General features: G+C 39.4%; 1 protein-coding gene and 1 long non-coding RNA gene across 4 annotated transcripts in view; one reads left to right on the top strand and one right to left on the bottom strand.

Moving 5' to 3' along the window:
• Window positions 1-12718, bottom strand: part of LOC307050002 — an 84361-nt gene that overhangs the window by 4401 nt on the left and 67242 nt on the right. The gene's annotated exons all lie outside the window — the stretch shown is intronic.
• SLC12A1 (solute carrier family 12 member 1) overlaps window positions 1-12718 on the top strand; it is a gene marked incomplete at both ends in the record, with an annotated part of 90466 nt that overhangs the window by 38500 nt on the left and 39248 nt on the right. For all 3 annotated transcript variants that reach the window (XM_079699738.1, XM_079699737.1, XM_079699739.1), the window contains 6 exons: window positions 2885-3036; window positions 4184-4291; window positions 4610-4733; window positions 6523-6624; window positions 8555-8710; window positions 12184-12283. In XM_079699738.1, coding sequence (XP_079555864.1) covers window positions 2885-3036; window positions 4184-4291; window positions 4610-4733; window positions 6523-6624; window positions 8555-8710; window positions 12184-12283 — 742 coding nt within the window. The remainder of the gene's footprint in view (window positions 1-2884; window positions 3037-4183; window positions 4292-4609; window positions 4734-6522; window positions 6625-8554; window positions 8711-12183; window positions 12284-12718) is intronic.

Genomic DNA, 12718 nt, shown 5'->3' with positions numbered 1-12718 from the left:
TCTCTGGGCCAGGGATAGAGTAGAGGTAATCGGATTGTCATTCTACCCGAACACAGAAAGGATTCCATTTTGCTGCTCTAGGTGATATTTCCACTGCCGAGGAAGCCACCATCTCCAGCACCCTCCTCCCTTGCCTTTAGGAGGCAGGTGAGGAACAGAGTAAGAGAAAAGTCCAAAATACAAAACAACAATGACAAAAGCCTTAGGAAAGTACACAAGATACAGAATTCATGACTGTGTCTCCTCCTTGCACTGCTGTCCCTAATATGGAAATGTCACTGTCACCAACTGGCAGGCAATCAGACTAGACCCAGCTGCCAGCAGTGTGGGCAGCCAGCCCCCACATCGCTCAGTGAGCATAAAATATGTGGATTTGCCTGCTGTTCTTTTTTATTTATTTATTTAAACATCTTTATTGAAGTATAACTGTTTTACAATGTTGTGTTTGTTTCTGCTGTATAACAAAGTGAATCAGCTATACATATACATATATCCCCATATCCCCTCCCTCTTGTGTCTCCCTCCCACCCTCCCTATCCCATCCCTCTAGGTTGTCACAAAGCACCGAGCTGATCTCCCTGTGCTATGCAGCTGCTTCCCACTAGCTATCTATTTTACATTTGGTAGTGTATATATGTCCATGCCACTCTCTCACTTCGTCCCAGCTTACCCTTCTCCCTCCCCGTGTCCTTAAGTCCATTCTCTACGTCTTTGTCTTTACTCCTGTCCTGCCCCTAGGTTCTTCAGAACCTTTTTTAGGTCCCATATATATGTGTTAGCATACAGTATTTGTTTTTCTCTTTCTGACTCACTTCACTCTGTATGACAGTCTTATTACTCAGCCATAAAAAGAAACAAAATTGAGTTATTTGTAGTGAGGTGGATGGACCTAGAGACTGTAATGCCTGCTCTTCTTAAGCTGACTTTTCCACGTGCTGCCTGCAGCCACACCTCCTCCTGGTTGGGGGTCACCTCAAGCTTATGCCATTACTGGAGAGGAAGGAATGTGGAACATTCAGAGAAGAAAACTTTTCTGTGCACACTCAAGAGTACAGCTCCAGGCTGGACCACTATGGAAGCCCAGATGGCCATTTAAAAGGGCACATCCTAATTGTCCTCTGCTTACTATAAAGGAAATTGATAAAGTACATATATCTGGAGTTGGAATCTTTAGAAAAAAACAAAACAATTAACTTAGCTTCTTTCTTCTCTCACTGTCTCTTATTTCAAGAAATTGGATAATGTTGTTAATTGTATTGTTGTGACATTTCCAAGTTAGTTACATGCAAAGAGATTTTATTCCAGTGCTTTAGGAAATCGACACATTTTTTAATGACCTTGAAATCACCTAAATTTCCCAAATGGTTTTTCTTTCTCACACAAAGTAAGGAGGAAGAAATGAGTAAAGGAATAGACCTGACTTCAGAGATTCTTCTCCTTTATTGCTTCTTATGGGTAGAAAAATCTGTGTTTCTATACTTTTTCCAGGGTAAGAAAAGGATAGTCATGGGGTCCCTGACCTGTCATTAGAGCAAATAATGGTTCATGGCTTGGCTTCATAGGAATTTGGGGAGTTCTACTATGCAGAAGTTAAAACACATGATTTTAAAGTCAGCTCAACATAAATGAACAATGCAAAAAGGTAAAATCTGAAATGGATAGTTTTGCTTGGTAACCAACATCCATACTTTCAAGTATTTAAGCAGAGGCTGGAAGGCCACTTCTCAGGGCTATATAAAAAGGATTCCTGCACTGATTATTTTAAATGGCTCTTTCAACTAAAAGATTCTACAAGCTTTAAGTCTTTCCCACATTCAAAGAGCAGGAATTCCATGACTATAATTGAGGGTTCCCATTAGTATCTGTTGCTGGGACATCTCTTAAAATAATTAGTAAGGAATGAGAACTCACCCTGCTTGCAGACTGAAAAGCAAAATGAACAGTTTCATTGACTGGCATTTAGTTTGCAAAGTATTTATCCTTCAGGTAGTTCAGAAAAGTTTATATATATATATATATATATATGTATATATATATCACACCTATATTCATACCTTTCAATAATCCTATCAAATACATAATGGCAGAGATTACAGTTAGAGAAATTAATAATAAGTCAGTGATTAAAATATATATCAAGAATCTTTAAAAAGTTCATAACTCATTTTAGGGAATCTATCCTAGAGAAGTGTTTCTAATTACAGAAGAAAGATTTTATGTGCAAAGATGTTCATAGGATTGTTTGTAATGGAAAATAACAGAAATACCCAAATGTATAAAAATAATAGAATAGGCTGAGATAAATATTTGATAGGATATTATTTGACCATGAATATTACCTAGGAAATCTTAATATTTTATCTCAAAATATTTTCTGTATCATTTAAACCATTAAAATTGTATAAGTAAAATTATAATGGTTTAAAAAAGTTATGCAAGGAAAATCATTAGTTGAAAATAAGAGCTCAGTTCTCCTAATCACTAGAATTCAGTAATGTCATCCCTTGGTTCTCTCACAGATGAGAAAATAAATTCTTCTATCTGAAAAACTCCCAATCAGTAGCACTAACCCAGAAATTTGAATTGAATCAATATTATGTGCAAAGCACTGCTGAAAGGAACGGAGTCTCAATCCCAAGTGTCTTCCAGAGGCAGGCAAAAAGCTAGGGCTTAAACTACCCAAGGCAGTGGAAGTGGCAACCTCTTAGAGATAGGGGTCACTTCCAGGCCTCAGAGGATGGGAACTTCCATGTACCAGTCAGAGGAAGTGTTGACAATGAAGACAGGATAGGTCAAAGTAAACTAAGTATGTTTTCAGAAGAAAAACCTTAAGGGAGCAGAACCCTTCATATAAAGAAATGACAAGGCTTCGTTGTTTTCCCAGGGGCCTGTGTGGTCCGAGATGCCACCGGGAGCGTGAATGACACCATCATTTCTGGGATGAACTGCAATGGCTCAGCAGCCTGTGGGTTAGGCTACGACTTCTCAAGATGTCGACATGAACCATGTCAGTATGGGCTGATGAACAATTTCCAGGTTCGAACCTCAAAAAATAATGTTTATTGCTACTGCTTCCATTTTTAGAACATCATGTATAATGAAACTTCTGACTCTGCAACAGATTGGTTATTGACTGATTCGAATTCAGCAAGGAACAATTCGCGTGGGAGGAAAGGGAGCCATACAGGCATTCATTATGTGGTTACACTCACTGTGGTGGGGAGAGAACAGGCAGTTGTATGAATTGTGTCACCAGGGAAAGATTACCACTGCCATTATGCATCTTCCAATCAATTGTGTAAGACTTCCTGGTGGGGAGATGGAGAGACTTTGATTAGCTAGCACTAGGATTGCATTTCATGCCTGGGCTTCAGCTCAGGAAAAGCCTCTGTTGTGGTCCTGGAGTGTGTGGAGGACAAAGCCAAGAGGGACATTGTGAGTGGCAGTTGGGGGGAGGTAAGTGAGGGGGAAGGAACAAGGGAAGTTGGGGAAACTGTGGAACTTAGAACATATTAATTTGTCTGAATGATTGGTGAGCAGAGGGAGAAGCAAATTTGTCGTGAAGGCTTCATTCATCTAGTTTAACAACCAACAAAGAGAAATTAACTCAGCTGAAGTCATTATTCCAAAATATGACTTAAATTGATAGAATCTCATCATGCCTGATCTAAAATTATGTTTAATGAGCACAGAAAAAGCAAAGGTTTGAAAAGCCTCTATGTGCAGGAAGAACAAGAAAGGCTAATGCCTTTAAAAAGATTGGTAAACAGCTGGGTCCCTCCCCAAACCTTATTAAAATACCACTTTCTGCTGAATAGAATTTCCCATTGTCCAAGAAACAGATGCCCAGAAAGGACAGAGGGGGGAAATGTTGTCAAAATACTTGAAATCATTTCCCTGTTTATTCTTTACTGTACCTTCTGGATGTATTGTGGTGAGCATTTATTATTTTTATTTTAAAAAAAACAATAACAAAGCCATTTCCATTTTGAAAAAACAATTATTAAGAACTTGAGCATGAAGTAGGGGAAAAAATATATGATGAGAAGCAATTAGCTTATTAAAGAGATTCCAAATCACAGAAAGTGGAAAGGGAAGCATTTGCATAAAATTTTGGCTTAAAATTTTTTTTTTTTTTACTCTCTGTTGGATGAGTCTGCTTACTTGAACCTCTCTCCTCAAGGTCATGACCATGGTGTCAGGGTTTGGCCCCCTCATCACTGCTGGCATCTTTTCTGCAACACTCTCCTCAGCCCTGGCCTCCCTCGTCAGCGCACCCAAAGTTTTCCAGGTGACAAAGGCACAAGAGCATGTGCTTCTCCCTCCTTCTGTTGCCACTGAACATGGATCAAGCTGAAATATCCGTTCTCATCGGCAATCATTTTCTATCACTTTCTGAAGCAGTTTATTGTTTGCATCTGGCTCCAATGCTATGTCTACCACATAGTCAAGATCAATTCAAATAATATAAAGAATGATAAACTGCAGTGTTAACTTGTGCTTCATATTATGTATCACTTCGTCTTCCCCCAAATCTTGTTAGAATCACCCAGGGAAAATGACTGTGCATAGATATAAATGACGAATTTCTCCTCTTCTTTTCCATTAGGCTCTGTGCAAGGACAACATCTACAAAGCCCTGCAGTTCTTTGCAAAGGGATATGGGAAGAACAATGAGCCCCTGAGAGGATACTTTCTCACTTTTGTTATAGCCATGGCGTTCATTCTTATTGGTTTGTAGTATTCTTGTTCTTACTGAAAGCCAAAGAATTCTGATTACTCATAGGGTTTTCCTTTGAGCTTGAGACTTACCTGTTTTATGTTTAATACCCCATTTGGGAATACTGGAGTCTGTCTAAGAAGGAAGTGAGAAATCCTGTGTGTGGAGGGCCTCTGAGGACTTGAGGTGGGCTTTGGACTTTAATCTCTTCTTTGAATCTGAATGTGGGAAATCCATCCAACCAAATGCAACCAAAGCCTTCCTCCAACCCACCCAATATTGTTTAATCCCACAGTGTCCCCCAGCTGCCACCTGTCTTTACATTTCCTGACAGCCAGCAGGAGAGCTGGTGTCTGCTCTCAAAATGTGGTCTGTTGACCACCTGTGTCAGAATGAAAATCACCTGTGGGTTTGTTAAAGTGCAGATTCATTAGGCCCAACGCCAGAGTTAGAATCTCTGGTGATGAGGAATCTGATTCTTACAAGTTCCTGAAATTCATAGACCACTAAGGTTTGAGAACCACTTACCTCAGCTCTTTCTCCTTAAGCAAGAATCTCGGCTCCTTCTCCCTAAGCAATATAGAAATAGCTACACAATCTTGGAAAGGCACATGCATCATAGTGAGCCTGCACATTCCTCACTCCTCCCTAGGGTACCACGATTGTGGGTGAGCATATTAGAGGAAAAGAAGCAAAAGGCAAGGATGATGGTAACTACGCACAGACAGGCAGAGCCAGATTCAGCAGTGGTGCCAAACAATGGGGGCTCCTCCTCATCACATAAACTCAGGAAGGGACTCTCTATATCTACACATCATTACCCTTTTGTTTATTTTTTTTAATCTATGTTTGTTACATTTTTAAAAATTAAGTAAAAAAGTGATGATGTGTAGATATGTTTCAATTGTGTAATTTAAACTTTAAGCCTTCAAATTATTGTCCTAGACTGCATTTAAGTGATCAAATAGCCCAAAATTTAAAAAATCGTATAAATGAAATAATACTCTCAAAGGTCACTCTTTCAGAATGCTGTAGATTAGCTTCCTGGCGCCAGCTTCGTGGCAGCTACTTTTGCCTACTTTCTTGCTGGCATCCGTGTTCTAGAGTCACACCCAGCTGCCACCTACATTTGCATAACTGAGGTTGATAGCTGTCTGATCTTCAGATAAACAGAATGTCTCTAAATTATTTTTATATCATATAGCAAACAGCCCAGCTAGGATTCAACCATATTGGACATTTAGATACTGGGGTAAAACTTTTTTTGGCAAACCTTGAGAGGTAGAATTCTCTAGAGATGTAGAAAAGTACAAATGACTAACAAAAATTCTGAAAGGCAGAGAGAGCAAGCTGGGTATATGCAGAGAAGCATCCAATTAGATGGTTCTGGTGCACTGGTATTTAACTAACCTGTCGCCCTGCAGAGCCTTTGATTGTATACAAAGCAGATAAAGAACACTATGTTTGGTACCTCTGAAATAGCTACAGGGGAGTTTGTCATCTGCCTGATCTCCAAATACTCTATCCACTTCAACTCGAATCTTCTGTAGGTAGAGGTCTTGATTGTCTATATTTTTTGATTGGTAAGTTTTCTCGTTTCTTACTTTATAGAAACCTGGCTGAAAATAAATTTGTAAATGAGTGCAACTCCAAAGAAAAATCACTAACTAACTTCTTAAACTTTGACAGATGCTAGCTATGCTTTCAATTTCCAAATAAAGTCAAGCTTCCAGGCTATAACAGCTGTTCAGCCCCTGGTCTCATCACTCATATGTGCATACTCAATTTTGCTTCGTTCACAGCGGAACTGAATACCATTGCTCCCATCATCTCCAACTTTTTCCTGGCCTCATATGCACTTATTAATTTCTCCTGCTTTCATGCCTCTTATGCCAAATCTCCAGGTAAGTTGACGTTTCAAAACTAAAATAAACCTAAGCAAACAGTTTGTCTCAATAAAATGAAATAAGTCAGTGAAAAGTGCCTGATCTGTGTTTATATGTTTCCTTATATCCTAGTGGGTGGTGTAATTCACTTTATTTTGGTAAGTTGGGGGATGACTTCTGAAATAGAAAAAGAATCATTTGAGCAATGGCCTTTTTGACCAACCATAAAGTTAATTTTCTCCTGCAGCAATAAATTATTCATTGCAAGAGAAACCACATTTATTTCAGCAATAGAAAAACACCAGTATTTATTTCCAGGGTGAAAGTGACCACAGAAGTGGAATGAATGTATATATTTGCAACTTCCTTACTATCAATTTGTTTCCTGCCCATGGTGCAGAAGAGAAGGATGAGTGGTTCCCACAATTACCTGCTGAGTGCAGTCAGTGCAGATTCACACTGAAGCTGGTGACATCCCTACACTCCTCACACTGTTGTTTAAAGTGGTGCAAAATTTCACACCAAAGAACCTTCCCCTATCTTTGTCACCCCTCACCTCTTCTTTGCTTCCACTGGCCAGTCAGAAGAAATTCTAATTTTCTTCTGCCTTTCCACCAGAATAGAGACTTATCTTTATCAGCCTTCAGAAAGTTCTTCACTACAAGGACTTTTAGCAAGGATATAAACACATCTTCACTTTATTAGGGTCTGCCAGGAACTCAAACCTCCTTTGGAAAACCTGCTGCAAATATGACAAAATATAGAAGGAAGGAGAGCCTCATCCACTCAAGGCCACTAGGCTCCAGAAGATAACTGAAGAATTTTTGTCTCTGTTTTGTTGCCTTGTTTAAAATAGAGAACAGAAGGTTCTAGTCAGTGAATACAGCAGATCATAGAAATGTGTGCTGCCATACCATGTTGTGTTCATTTTTAAAAAACAAAGTGAAGTAACTGAGGTTGGCAGGGGTAAGAGTGGAAATGAAGAAGAGAGAAAAAGAGGAAAAACAGAAAAGCACAGAAACACACACACACACACACACACACACACACACACACAGTCAGTCAGACTGAGAAAAATAAAGGCATTTCCAGTGATGTTCTTGAAGTGCTATTTCCATCTTGTGGCCACTTTGGAAATTGCTCTTGAAGACGGAAAGTTCTGTTGTGTTTTGGCAACTCCAAATTTAAAATATGCTTTACCCATAGACCAAATGTGCCATTCAAATCAGAGCTTCTTTATCCTGACCATACTGTCTCCCAGCTTCTTTCATTTCAGGGAACTAATAGAACATGGAAACCCCCATGCATATATGAATGGTGAGAAATATTTTCTTTGCAAAATGCATGATAAATTAATGCATCAGGTTTAAGAAGCCATTACAGAAAAATTCCTCCCTCTTTTGCCATAGATTATTATTTCTGAAAGGGCAAGCACGATCCTCTTAGAGTAAAAGAAGAGCTAGCATGAAGTCAGTGGATTGACTTTGATGACTGCTCTGCCTTCCCCATGGGAACAATAAGCCTATTGTCTTAACCTTCTCTTTTTTGAGCCACCAAGGTGTTTATCCCCCAAGCACCGCCCCCCCACCCCGCTACTCCCCATTCTTTCCATCTCTCCTGCCTCCTTTCAACTCTTGATGGCATAGATATCAGATGCTTAGGGATTCGTTGTTTGGGAAGACATCCTGGCATGCAGGAAGTGCGGAGGGGCTATGATTGACACATTTTCTACATTTCACAGCTTTCTTATTTGGTGTAATTACACCTTCATAGGCCAGGGACCAAGATCACAGAAAGCAAATAATAGAGTTAGGAACTTGACCTAAAAGTTCTGATTTTCATGCTAGGAAAGAAAACATGTTACCTACAGTCTAATAATACACAGTGGTATGATGGTGATAGTGTGGAAGTTTTTCTTGGCCACATAGATTTTTTTTTTAAATTTCAGGATGGAGACCTGCATACGGTATTTACAACATGTGGGTATCCCTTTTTGGAGCTGTTTTGTGCTGTGCAGTCATGTTTGTCATCAACTGGTGGGCAGCTGTCATCACCTATGTCATTGAGTTCTTCCTCTATATCTATGTGACTTACAAGAAGCCAGGTAAGATAAGATGGATTGTATTGCAGGGGGTTTCCTAAGAACTCTCTAACTATCCATTCACTCAACAGATGTTTATTTGGCAGCCTCTATGTGTTTAGGTGTGCCATGTGTATGGTGAATATTAATAATATAATGTAATATGATACAATAGTTAAACTCGTTGAGCACCTTAAATGTATTCATTTAATCCTCACAACAGTGCTGTATATTAGATACTATTAGTCCCATTTTACAGATGAAGTAACTGGAGTTCAAAGAGATGACCACTCGCTGAGGTAACCGTCAGGATGGTATGGAGCTGATATTTTAACTAGAGTGTATATGATACCAAACCCCACAGGTTGTCCACTATATCACCTTCTAAAGTCCTGATAAACAAGATATAGTCCCTGTCCTCAAGAAGCAGTCTTACACATAAGCAATTAACTATACTACAATATAGCAAGCACCGTGAGAGTGACATGAACAAGTTACTGAGAAAAAGAGAAGAAATGACTAACTGTGAGTAGAGATGTACAAGAAAACTTTCCTGGGCTTCCCTGGTGGCGCAGCGGTTAAGAATCCGCCTGCCGATGCAGGTGACACGGGTTTGAGCCCTGGTCTGGGAAGATCCCACAAGCCACAGAGCAACTAAGTCCGTATACCAAAACTACTGAGCCTGTGCTCTAGAGCCCACAGGCCACAACTACTGAGCCTGTGAGCCACAACTACTGAGCCTGTGAGCCACAACTACTGAGCCCATGAGCCACAACTATGGAAGCCCGCGCACCTAGAGCCCGTGCTCCGCAACGAGAAGCCACCACAATGAGAAGCCTGCACACTGCAATGAAGAGCAGCCCCCGCTTGCCACTAGAGAAAGCCCACGTGCAGCAACGAAGACCCAACATAGCCAAAAAAAAATAAAGTAAATAAATTTATAAAGGAAAAGAAAACTTCCCTGGTTCACGGCTTTTGTTCCCAGGGTCAAGCACTCAGTAGGCACTTATAAATATTTGTTGAATGAACACATAAGCTACTTTAAAAAAAAAAAAGGCAAGAGACTAGGATTGGTTAATCAGATAGAACCAGGGAAGGTTATTCTAGGCAGAAGAAAAAGTGTGAGTGAAGTTAGGAAGCATGCAAGTATGTGGCATATTTAGGAAGCTCCAAGGCCTTTAGCACGATGGTGTCCTTGGGTGCTGAGGAGAAGGGGCCTGAAGGTGAGCCTGGAAGGGTAGGTTGGGCCAGATAAACTTGTGTCATGCTAAAGAATCTGGAGCAGCAAGAAGCTGCCACAGATCATTCAGTTGGATCTGAACTTTGGATGTTACCTCTAGAACCAGTGAGAAGGATGGATTGAAGCTGGGAGAGGCTAGAGATTAAGGAGTGCAGTACTCAGAGGTCCAGTCTCAGGGGCCAGACAGGCCCTGAGCCATCCTCACACTCTCCTTACCATTACTCCACAAGTAAAATAGAGAAGGTAGTAACTACTTTGGAGGGTGTGCTTTTGTTGCTTTTCTTTATCACTTTATCAATTTTTAACATCAGGTATAATTTATGTATGGTAATATTAACCCCCTTTAGATGTACAGTCTGTAAGTTGTAACAAACTTACCCAGTCTTGTAACCAACACCACAATCAAGATAGAGGACATTTCCGTCATCGCTAAAAGATTCTGTGCAATCTCTTCCCCCCAACTTAGCCCCTAGCAACAACTTTTCTGATTTCTGTTCCTATAGCTTTGTCTTTTCCAGAGTATTGTGCAGAACCATATAAAATAGTGTGTAGCCTTTGTGTATGCTTTCTTTCACTTAACATGAGGTTTTTAGATTCATCCATGTTGTTGCAGGTAAAAGTAGTTTGTTCCTTTTTGTTGTTGAGTAGTATTCCATTGTATGACTATATCTCAAATTTTTAAAAACATGTATTCACCTTTGATGGACCTTTGGGTTGTTTCCAGCTTGGGGTGATTATATCTAAAACTGCTATAAACATTCACACACAGGGCTTTATGTGGACATATGTTTTCATTTCTCTAGGAGTGGGATTTATGATTATATAATAAGTGTACACATAACTTTATAAGAAACTGCCAAACTGTTTTCCAAAGTAGCAGTATCATTTTCCATTCCTAACAGCAGTGAATGGAAGTCCTAGTTGCTCTGCATCCTTGGCAGTACTTATTACTGTCAGTTGATTTTTCAAAAAAAACATTCTAATTGGTGTGGTTTGGTCTGCATTTTCCCAATGACTAATGATGTCAAACATCTTATTTGCCATCCACATATCTTCTTTTGTCAAGTGTCTGTTTAAATCTTTTGCCCATTTTTTGAGTTGTTTTCTTATTATTCAGTTGTAAGACCTCTTTATATATTCTAGATGCAAATCCTTTAGCAGTACATGTTTTGCAAATGTTTTCTGCAGGTCTGTGACTTGTTTTTTCATTTTCCTTACAGTTTTTTTTTTGAAGAGCAGACATTCTTAATTCTTATAAAGTCTAATTTATCATGTTTTTCTTTTATGGTTGGGCTTTTTGCTTCTAATCTATCTTTCCCTAATCCAAGGTTACAAACTTCTGAAAGTTTTAATGCTTTAAAATTTTAATTTATGTCTCATCCATTTTGAGTTAATTTTTGTATATGATGTGAGGAATGGCTCAAGGCTGATTTTTTTGCATATAAATATCAATTGATTAATATGCTTTTTAAAAGAATGAAATAACCTAAGGTATGCTAAATGCCCAGTGCATAGTCAACACAATCAATATTAATCTTCTTTATCTCCAGATAATTATATCTCATCATTTTCCTGGCTATTCTGAGCAAGACTGGGGAGATGGCTCTGTCTGCCATCTGGGATGAATCTGTACATTCCCATCAGGGACTTCTTATAAAATTTAGAGGATCCATCTAATATTTAATTTTTTTAATTTAAGTCAGGACATGGCAGTGCTTACCTCCCTTATTATGAAGATTAGGTCCTAAAAAATCAAATTAAAATGCTTGCTAAAGATTGACCCTCTTCATGGACATCTGGAAGTAAGAATTCCCAAGCTATTCAGTTTTATTATTCAAATATAAAGATTGCTGCACACTGTCTATGTAAGCAGAAATGCCTCTTTTCTTTTCAGTTTAAGAATTTGTGAAGACCTCTTGAATTTATTCAGGGGCTGACCATTTTCCCAAATCTATCTGCCTGCAATGTGGTTATAACACAGCCTACCCCACCGAGTAAGGTTTCTTAGGCTGCAGCTCTGAAGTCTGATCCTTAGCTGGAGAGAGAGGTCTCACTTCTAAGAATTCACAAAGTGTTCATAGAAGGACACACTGCTCTTTCTAGGAAATACTACATACATTATGTTTTCTCTTATTTGGGGGTTCGTCACTGCTGACATAGCCAAGGAAAATTATAGAAGGGAATGGCTTATAAAAATACTCACAGTATACAGAGGGAAGCTGGGTGCTTTTATGCCAGATTTCTCCTTCGTCCACAGATGTGAACTGGGGCTCCTCCACGCAGGCTCTTTCCTATGTGAGTGCTTTAGACAATGCTCTGGAACTAACTACAGTGGAAGATCATGTGAAAAATTTCAGGTAAAACTGGCTTTTCAGGCATCCTGGTGTCATTTCACATTAGAAGTAGCTTTCCTCTATGGGAGACCAATGCACTAGTTACACGCTTTATGGATATATTGTAAGATAGGCAGTCTTACAAAACTGCCACATTTTCACGACAGCACCTCCTATGAATGAGTGCTTCTTTTCTTCTACTCTGAGCTATGCCCACCCCCAGCTATAATCTCTCATAGTGCTAGCTGTCACCTTCCATGAACAGATAGGGGATCTCAGTGACATGATTTCAGAGAGATGTCCCCAAATCCCTACACACATTAATCATTGTTGCTGTCTCCATTCAGCTTAAGGCTTTGTGGCTTACTGAATTCCCTTAGGAGGAGTTACACTCTAAGTTCTTCATTAGTTATATCTTATTTTGAATGGAACCTCAAACCACAAGCTTTGAAAGGAGGG

Source organism: Hyperoodon ampullatus (assembly GCF_949752795.1).
Source record: "Hyperoodon ampullatus genome assembly, chromosome: 3".
NCBI lineage: Eukaryota > Metazoa > Chordata > Mammalia > Artiodactyla > Ziphiidae > Hyperoodon > Hyperoodon ampullatus.
Note: the sequence above shows the minus strand (reverse complement) of the source record. Positions and strands in the feature narration are given on the sequence as shown.